The 10,510-nt window shown below is 37.3% G+C and overlaps 1 protein-coding gene across 1 annotated transcript in view; it reads right to left on the bottom strand.

The window, feature by feature from the left end:
• Positions 1-10,510, bottom strand: part of Smc1b (structural maintenance of chromosomes 1B) — an 82,634-nt gene that overhangs the window by 65,093 nt on the left and 7,031 nt on the right. Inside the window, 7 exon segments of the mRNA XM_017801026.2 lie at positions 1,460-1,600; positions 2,506-2,764; positions 4,947-5,020; positions 5,022-5,186; positions 7,431-7,634; positions 7,718-7,830; positions 9,611-9,799. Coding sequence (XP_017656515.1) covers positions 1,460-1,600; positions 2,506-2,764; positions 4,947-5,020; positions 5,022-5,186; positions 7,431-7,634; positions 7,718-7,830; positions 9,611-9,799 — 1,145 coding nt within the window.

Below are 10,510 nucleotides of genomic sequence, written 5' to 3'. Positions count from 1 at the left end.
TTTTAGATTTCCCTACATAGGAAATGAAATCTGAAATAAATTACAACATTCTAAACCAGTATTACATGTCTAAAATTTACTCTATTGTAAGCTGTTAAAATTTTGCAAAGTATCAAATATAACTGTATGAAGATATTTAGGACCTGTGAGCTGGCTCAATAGGTAAAGGTACTTTCAGCCAAACCTGATGACCTGAGTTCAATCACTGGCTCATGGAGGAAGGAGAGAACTGATTCCTGACAGTGTAGACGCACTCAAACACATAAGAAAAACAAGGCTTGAAAATAATGACATCTACCCTATAGGGTCCTTAATGAGGATTAAATAGATTGGGTTTACAGTATACTTAGCAGACAGATACTTCAATATATCAGGATGGCCCAGAGAAACTTCATAATATATAATGAATTATTGTTGAATGTACCACAACAATAATTTTATAGCCCAATTTTCAGTCTTTATAAGCCATGAAACACTAAGAAAAGCCAACATGCATGTATATCATCACTAATTTCATCCTTTCGTTCTGCCCTTCACTGTGGGGTCACCACATCTGTCCTCATTGTACAGTTGCAGAAGTTAAAGCTCAGAAGAGTAAAACAATTTAGTTATTTGCTGAGACTATATACATTAAAAGCAAGATGAGCTGGAAGCCAAGTCTGTCTTAAACTGAGGAAGAATGTTATAATGCATCTTGACTGTTATTCCCAGCATAGACTGACTATTCTTACTGGGCTACGGTCATTCTCCAAATGGTTCCTGAACCCATGGTGGTTATTTTCATTTGCAGATACTAAAATCCTTATAAAAATAGCCTAGCCCAGTGTTCACATATAATCTAACATATCTTCCTATATGCTTTGAATCCTCTCTAGATTACTTATAATGCCTAGTACAAGGTAAATGCCATATATAAATTGGTGTTGCAGTGTATTGTTTAGAGAGTGACAAAAAGTGTAAATAATGTTTGGTAAAAATATTTTCCCCTATTTTCAATCCTCAGTTGAATCCATGGCTGCAGAACTCAGAGATGCAGAGAGCTGTGTCTGTGCTTATGTTCTCAAATGACGATGCACTCACCTCTTTTAGGATACTCCCTCTTTATCACTCCCTACGTCTATAAACTAAAATACATGCTCAGCACAGACTGTTTTCTGACCATATTATCACCACACAGATACCCAGAAAACATTTACTGAGTACATGAATCAAAGTACTGCCTATCCTTATTTTATCCATAAAGTTGCCCCTAAGAAGAATACTAAAAACAGAGAACCCAGGATTATTTTGCTGTGCTGGGGAAACTGAATCAGGACATCAGCGCTCTACCACTAAGCTCTAGCCCCTCAGAAATTTTAATTGCTTATGTTTGATATAAATCCACTTATATATTGAAAAGTTAATATAATGGGGAATAAAATTTCACTGAGAATAATTATGACTGTACAATCCATGGTACCTGAACTTCTCCATGTCTCCTCTCCTCAAATGTCAATCTTTCTTTTTCTGCCTTCTGTTCCCACCGTAGTTTTTCCAACTGTTGAGTCATTATAGCTACTTTCCTTCTTACTTGCTCCTTCAGCTCTTTATAATGATCCAGCTATGTAAACAGCATTGACATATTACTCACCTAAGTGAATTTGTATGACATCCTATACTAGCAGATAATCTTATCAAAATCTGGATTTATTCAAACCAGAAAATTAGCCATCTTCTCCAGGGAAAATATGTGAACATCGTATGAAAAATGTCTTTATTTGAAACTCTTTGGATAGAACAACAAAGTATCAAACTATAATAAGGTCTCTCACAGAAAATCTTGAGAAACAAGAATCTGCAGAAAATACTTTTTTCTATTTTTCTAGTCATGATTATTCTGGTTTATGTATATTGTGATATACAATTACCACAAAATTAATGAAAAAGATAAATGAAACTTTCGTTGAAAGAATGAAAATTCTCAGCTACACATTTAAGTATTTATTACTAATTTATAATTAAATCTTGTATACTATATTAAACTACATATATCTGGGAGCTGAAGGAATGGCTCAGCAGTTAAGAGTGCTGACTGCTCTTGTAGAGGACCCAGGTTAAGTTCCCAACATCCACATGACAGCTAAAAACCATCCATAATTTCAGTTCCAGGGGATCTGACACCCACTTGCCTCTTACATACACGCAGGCAAACATTCATATATATGTATAAACACATATATATGTATAAACATATATATATACAAAATTCAAAATTTTTAAAAATTTAAGTCATTTATATCTGACATTTTAAGTTTTTATACTATCCAAGGAAAAACTGTTTTACCTTAAAAATGGTAACTTAATAACTTAACTTTTCTTACAACATTACACCAAGTGTCTTAGACTTTAATCCTATAATTTACCTTCTAGGGGTAATCTTGATAAACTATCAGAAGTCATTCTTTAAATTTTTTTAATTAAAAAGATAAATTGAAACAATATAAAAATTCTTTCAAATGTGTTCACCTGACTAGCTTCCAATTCAATGTGTCGCCCTTTAAGTAAGACTTCTTCCTCTATCTGCTTTTCAAAACTTCTCCATGCACTATTTAGGTCACCCAGCTCTGTCTCCAGGGCTCTTATATCTTCCTCCTGTTTAGAACACTGTTTTTCATTGTCTTTTATTGATTTCTTAGACAAATCCAATTTCTTGAGATGGTGAGATGTGTTTTCTTTCGCTTTAATGTACTGAGGCCTCTTTTGATTTAAAAGTGTTTCAAGAGATCTAAAAAGGAAACATAAAGCTTTTTTAAAAATTAATTTTTTTGTCTTTTTGAGACAGGGTCTCCCTGTAGCCCCAGTTGTCCTGGAACTCACTATGTAGACCAGGCTGGCATTGAACTCACAGAGATCCGCCTGCCTCTGCCTCCCGCGCGCTGGAATTAAAGGCTTATGCCACCACACCTGGTTTGAAAATTAATTTAAAAAATATTTTATTTATTATTTTTATTTTATGTGTATAAGTGTAATCTGATGGAGGTAGGTGCACTAATGTTATGCAATGCCCTCGGAGGTCAGAAGATGGCGTTGGATCCCCTGGAATGGGAGTAACAGTTATAAGCCACGATGTGGGTGCTGGGAATTGAATCCGGGTCCTCTGCAAGAGCAGCCAGTGCTCTTAACCGCTGAGCCATCTCTCCAGCCCCCTAATCTAAGATCTTAATAGTAGAAGAAACATCATGGGAATATGAGAGCAGCGTACTACTCTGTAATTTTTCTGTATGTTTAGAAGCATTCCAAACTAAGAAAGTCAATTTCCTTGGGGCATGGTGGTGTACAACTTTAATCCCAGTATTTGAGAGGCAGATGCAAGCAGATCTCTATGTGTTCCAGGCTAGGCTGATCTATGTAGTGAGGTCCAGGACAGCCAAGGCTACACAAATTGCAATGGTGAAACCTGCTCAAGATCCACGCAAACTCAAACCAGACAAAACCCAGACAGAACTGGGGAAATGGGTAAGAAGCCCCAATCTTAGCTGAGGAACTATTGGTAGCTAATCACTGGTGGATGAGGGAGAATTGGTCTGCTTTACGGGTGTTACACTAGATAGTCTGACCAGGCTCTAGTGGGTGAACTCACCGAGGGACATCTGGGGACTTGATAGGCTTTAACATACATGACAGAATGCATGAAATCTGAAGGGGGAGTGGCTATGGGGAGATGCAGACAGGGGAGGGAGTCTAAATATAATTAAGATGTATGAAATGCACAAAAACTCAATAAAATATATATTGTTTTTAAAAAAAGGTCTGCACATGCAATTGTGTTTTAAGGGTAAACTGCTGCTAGGTTTACTGTAATCTTGTTATTTGATTTCTATTGTATCTCAAGTAAAATTTGATGGAAAATATCTTTCATGTTCTACTTTTAAAACTATTAAAAGGCGGGGCTTGGTGGTGCATACCTTTAATCCCAGCACTTGGGAGGCAGAGGCAGGCAGATCTCTGTGAGTTCAAGGCCAGCCTGGTCTACATAGTGAGTTCCAGGACAACTGGGGCTACAGGGAGACCCTGTCTCAAAAAGACCAAAAAAATAAAAAAATAAAATAAAAATAAAAATTAAAAAAATTTAAAAGTCAATTTCTGGGGCTGGAATTATGGCAGTGGTAAAGAACACTGGTTGCTCTTATAAAAGACAGGGGTTCACTTCCCAGCACCCACATAGCAGCTCATAATCATCTGTAACTCCAGTTCTAGGGGACCTGACACCATCCTCTGGCCTCCATGGGCATTGCATGCATGGGTGCATTTATACACATGCAGGGAATACATTCATACACATAAAAATAAAAATAATTTTTAAAGGAAAGTCAATTTTTTAAAAAAAGCCAATTTCTAGGCTGGGAATATATCTTAGTGGTAAAATGCTTGCATACCAGGTGCATAGCCCTAAGCTCAGTTTCCAGCACTGTCTTCCACACAAAATGTCAACTCTCAAAGTGTCAACTATGTTTTTATTTTATCTATCAATGTACATAAAACACTACTGGAGCAGAGAGATGACTCAGCACATAAAGGTACTTGTAGACAAATTTGATAACCTGAGTTCAATTCCTCAGACCCACATAGTAGGAGAGAACTGAATCCTGCAGGCTGTCTTCTGGTCTTCACACATGCACCTTAGCAAGCATCCATGTGGTATGTACATACATTTTTTTTGGTCTTTTTGAGACAGGGTCTCCCTATAGCCCCAGCTGTCCTGGAACTTACTATGTAGACCAGGCTGGCCTTGAACTCACAGAGCTCTGCCTGCCTCTGCCTCCCAGTGACTGGGATTAAAGGCTGCGCCACCACACCCAGCAAGGTATGTACACCACCATGCCTGGCAAGGTATGTACATACATGTACACACATACGCACACACAAAATCAAACCCCAACTGTTAATATCTATTTTATAAAACTCACTTCAATTCTTTTCCTGTTTGCTGTAGTTGTCTACTTAACATTCCATGATCCTTTTTCTTGGCTTTGAGTATATTTTTCATGGTGAGAAAGAGTCTCTTTTATGACATTCAAATTCCTGTCCATATGTTGTAATTCAGTGTTCAGAAAATTAATTTTTTCCTCATTATAATATAGTTGGAAAAGCATCAGTTGTCTCTTGTTTATTTTCAATTCTTCAAGGAGACTTTGGTAACGTTCTGCCTATAAAACAGTACAAGAGAAGTTAAAAGAGTATGTTTACTTAAGCTACCATTCATAAAGCAACTACTGTACCAATACATGATCATTAATGAATCTCTATCAAGAAAAAAATATTCTTGGCTGAGCATGGTGGTGCAGGCCTTCAATCCCAGCACTTGGGAGGCAGAGGCAGGCAGATTTCTGTGAGTTTGAGGCCAGCGTGATCTACACAGTGCGTTCCAGGCCAGATGGAGCTACAGGGAGACCCTGTCTCAAAAAGACAAAAAAAAAAAAAATTCTTAGCTTTTGCTTTCTTCTTTATTTTTATTTATTTTTAGATTTTATGTGTATGAGTGTATTGTCTGCATGTAAGTGCACCCATGTCATACAGTGCCCACAGAGGACAGAACAGGGTGTCAGATCCCTTAGAATGGAGTTACAGATGGTTATTAGCCACTATGTGAATGCTAGGAATTGAACCTGGATCCTCTGCAAGAGTAGTCAGTGCTCTTAACTGCGGAGCCATCTCTCCAGCCCTTTCTTGTTTTTCGAAAGGGTCTCACATAGCCCAACTAGCTTCAGACTTGTTAGATAGCTGAGAATGACCTTTAACTCTTGGTTTTCCTGTCTCTCCATCCCAAGAGGTGGAAGTGTAAGTGAATGCCACATCTGACTAAGAGAGCGTATTCCTGAACAAAAGTAACATTTTTTGAAGGTTTCTGGATATTCTTCTTAAATAACCCAGCAAACACTAGGGGTTTGTATTCATGGACTAAGTGACATGGTGGTGACAGCAATGAAGTGGACCCTACCAGCTGGGTCCTCATCGTGACCTGGGAAGTGTTGTATGAATATTCTACCCTGGCCACTCTCTACTCAATGATTCCAGGTACAATGATGGCTATAAGAAGGAACTTTGCACTGACAACTCTAATAAGCCTATTAGAGTTTGAAGTTAGATCTGAAAAAGAGTTTTCTTAATATTTGTGCTAGTAAAGAAACAAGGGAGGTCGCCTCACAAGGTAGGGTCTTAGTCAAGAAAGCTCTCAAGTAACATGTGAACAGTTGTCTGCCAAGAATAATGAAAAAATAATTAGGGGCTATTCTAATTGTCCTTACAATTTTAAGTTCTGCAATTCTGTGAGCTACTTCAATATATTGGGAACATTACATTTGACTCACTGCCCACCCCTTTTCACTAACAAGACCCAGAACATATAGAAACATTAATAATATAAAGAAACTGAGAAATATTTCTCAGGCACATCCATCTTTCATTTATTTCTTCAAATGTTTACTGAGTACTACACACCAGATCCTGCTCTATGTGTTGGGAACACGGTAGAGAACAACATAGACCATCCCTGCTCTTATAAAACATGCATTGTAGTTATTCTAATAGAGGAATACAAACAAAGCAAATGAATAATAAATGAGTTAATTTCATACAGCAGTATGTACAAAAGAAACCAAATAGGGTAATAAAGTAGGAGGATGGGGATGCTCACTCAAACAGGCTTGTGAACAACAAATACTTATACAGGAATTTGTGGGGGAAGAAACTTGAGTGACCAGGTGACAGCCACATAAAATCAGAAGTGTTTATGAGAATCCAATTATTTTCCATTAAGACAGACACTGGAGATTATAAAACTATGTTGTTCTTTTCAGTGGTTTTTGGAAATGCTTTTTCATTAAATATATTAGCTAGGCCAATACATTATGAGCTTGGTCAATTAAAAATTTTCAGTTTTAATTTAAAATATAGTAACTATTGGTAAATTCAATCCGTAGGAACAAAATCTTTTTGGGGTCCTCAATAACTTTTCCAAGTATACATGAATCAAGATCCAGAAGTCTGAGTGCTCTGCTGTACTGTCTTATGTGGCAATGCTTTAAAGAGTTTGTCTGGGGCCAGCAAGATGGCTCAATCAGGTAAGGGCACTTGCTCCCACCAAGCCTGACCGCTTGATTTGATCCCTAGTACCCAAATGGTGAGAGGAAAGAACTGAGTTGTCTTCTGATCTCCATGTGCATGCATGTGTATGCATGCATGCATACACACACACACACACACACACACACACACACACACACACACAGTAGAAAAAGCACACTAAAACAGTTTATTTGCTGAATGTTAAGACTTTGTCTTACATTATTGACAGAGTCTTCTGGTAGTCCAAATCCAGTAAGTAGACATTTTAACAGAAGGTTTTTATATCTAGTATCTACTTAACTGGGCACATCTTCAGGATACCTTACCTCTTCCTTCTCTATTTTTGCATGCTTGCGCTCTGCGGCGACATTTTTTTTCTTACTGAAATGAAATTGTACGTCTTCCTCAGCTTTTTGCAGCTTTTTCTTCTTTTCCTCATATTCTCCCATCAGCTCTCCTGAGGTGCTGATTTCCTCAAAAAACTGGGTTCTTTCTTTGGACTTTTTCAAGGAAATGGACTCCACAGTTCCCTATTAGTAACCACAAAGCACAACAACACTGAGGTACACCACATTTTAAAAACTATCCATCAAATAACCCTATAACTACTCACCTGAAAAACAAGGCAGCTCCAGGCTTTGACTATTATGCCTATCTTTTCCAACTGTGCTATGTACGCAGAATGACTAACAGGTTTATCATCAAAATGAAATTCTGAGCATCGCCCTAAAATAAACAATATAAAAAAACTGTTGTAGAATTGTTTTTATTGAAAGAGCCAGATCTGTAATGAGATGCCTATTAATAAGTTCATTTACAAGTACTGCCTATTATATACCAAGGACTATTACATAATAGTAAATAAAACAGGTAAGAATCTCTCATCACTAAGAGTTTATATTCTAGTTAGGGATATAAATAAAAACATGATATTCAAATAGTGTGGGTAGATTTAGGGGAAAGAACAGGAAGTTTCCGCATGTGGGGAGGAATTGCAATTTTAAATAGGGTGGCAAGGAAATCCTTACTGAAATGGGGACTGCTCGGTTAAAAATCCAAAGAATGGCTGGGTATGGTGACACAATCCACAGTTCCAGCACCCTTTGGAGGATCGCTTGAACCCAAGGGTTTGAGTATCATGTGAATAACACAGTGAAAAAGCTCATCATGACAAACAAATATCCCAAAGGAAGTGAGAAAACTAGTCAGCAAATATTCCAGGTAAGAAATGCTGAACTACTGATAGGATACATCTAAAACTGTGTAATTCAAGGAAGTAGAGAACACAATTTTCATGTATTAGAAATGTTGTAGTGAAGCCAGGTGTAATGGTGCATGTGTGCAATGAGAAGGTGAGACAGTCAGTAGGATCGTGAGTAAAGGTCAGTGTGGGTTACATAGCAAGACCCTGTCAAGAAAGGGAAGGAGGTTTGGAAAGGGGGGGCGGTATTTTAACAAATCAAAAAGAAAATAGTAACAAGTAAAAACTGTAAAGTATACACCTATTTATAGTGGCACTATAAAATCCTAGCACGGTATATTTATTATAAGTGAGTCTCAGCAGTTTGCTAGGGTAACATGGGGAAATTCATGAACAAATCAAAAATAAAAATAATACATTTAAGGGCTGGAGAGATGGCTCAGTGGAGCACTAGCTGCTTTTGCAGAGGACCCAGGTTCAATTCTCAGCACCCACATGGCCACTACCAACTGTCCATAACTCCAGTTCAAGGGGATCTAATGCCTCTTCTGAGAAATGGCTCAGCAGTTAAGAGCACTGGCTGCTCTTGCAGAGGATCTGGTTCAGTTCCCAGCATCCACATGGTGATTAACGCCCTCTTCTGACCTCCACAGGCATTGTATAACACAACTGCACTTACATTCAGGTAATATACTCATACACATAAAATAAAATATTCAAAAACAAATAAATAAAACATTTCATTCATGTTGTTTTTAGGTATATACAAGCCAAAAATATACATGCAATTATTCACCAAGAAAATAAACACAAAAAAACCTAAGGAAGAAGTTTTATGGTGTCTGTCTTAGAGGTAGGCTCCTCCTTCATCTTAACCAAACATTCAAGTATAAAATATTATTTCACTGTAGGCATGTAAAAAAAAATGTCTGCTTAAGCAAGAGTATTGGTGGAGAATAAAACTAAGGTTCTGTCAATTGCTTCTAAGAAAAAGAGTATAGCTAACTATGATATCCTTAAAAGAAAAAAAAGCAGGCAATCAAACTCAAAAATCTACAAAAAGGGGCTGGAGAGATGGCTCAGCAGTTAAGAGCACTGGCTGCTCTTGCAGAGGACCTGTTTTGGTTCCCAGCATCCATGTGGTGGTTAACAACCACCTGTAACTCAGGTTCTAGGGGATCTGACATCCTCTTCAGACCTCTGCAGACACTGCATGACATGGTTGCACTTACATACATGTAGGCAGTACACTCATACACATAAAATGAAAGTAATAAACATTTTTAAAAGATCTACAAAAATTACCTCGGATAATCCTTGCAAATGTTTTCTCTTCTCCACTTTCTTCTATATATATAATTTTTACGCTTGCAGAAGATGACACAGGTTTTCCAATATGTGCTCCATGAATAAGTTCTTGGATATTTTTTACTCTTAAATTAGCTGTCTTTTCTCCTACTACAAAACTAAGTGCATCCATTACATTAGATTTTCCTGGAGAAGAAAAGAAGGCAAGAGAAATTAGGGAAGATTCTAGAACAATTTGGAGCAAAAAATTAAAAAAAAAAAGAAAAAAAAGAGAAATTATTCATTCTAATGATTAAAAACATCTTCAGTGCCAAAGAAATCACATAACAGAAGTGAAATGTAGACAATGTGCAAATCTAAACAGTCTTGTCTGGTCAATGTTTAAAATCCACATGACTGAAAAATTCTAGGTAGAGGACTAGTTCCTTCTGTGTAGCTTAGGCAGAGCATTAAAAGGTTTGAATAGGGATATAAACACGTGTACAAAAAATTACGTAAAATTAAAACAAAGCAAATATATGGATCTAAATCCCAGCTTGCTCCCTTTATTAGGCATACACCAGGGCAAATCAATTCTCTGTATTTCTGTGATTTGTTTCATAAATATGGAAAATATCTCACGAATTAGAACAGCATCAAACTCTCTTATACTTAAAAAAAAAATAAGGTAAATATTAACTGAATGCAGGATCCTCCCAAGGGCTAGATAGATTGCTAGAATCTTCATGATCAGTACAATAGAGGTGAAAAAAATATGGTGGACCTGGGTCTACGATCCTTTGAAAGGCCTATCTGCATGGCTGGCAGGCTGGCATCTCGGGGTTACTTGGATCTCGGGAGGGTTTCTACAATCTCCTGGTGTGCTGAATAGCTTCAGCTGTCAACTTGACATATTTA

The sequence above is a fragment of the Nannospalax galili genome, unplaced genomic scaffold, assembly GCF_000622305.1.
Source record: "Nannospalax galili isolate Female #2095 unplaced genomic scaffold, S.galili_v1.0 scaffold180, whole genome shotgun sequence".
NCBI lineage: Eukaryota > Metazoa > Chordata > Mammalia > Rodentia > Spalacidae > Nannospalax > Nannospalax galili.
This window is presented reverse-complemented; position numbering and strand designations above follow the sequence as displayed.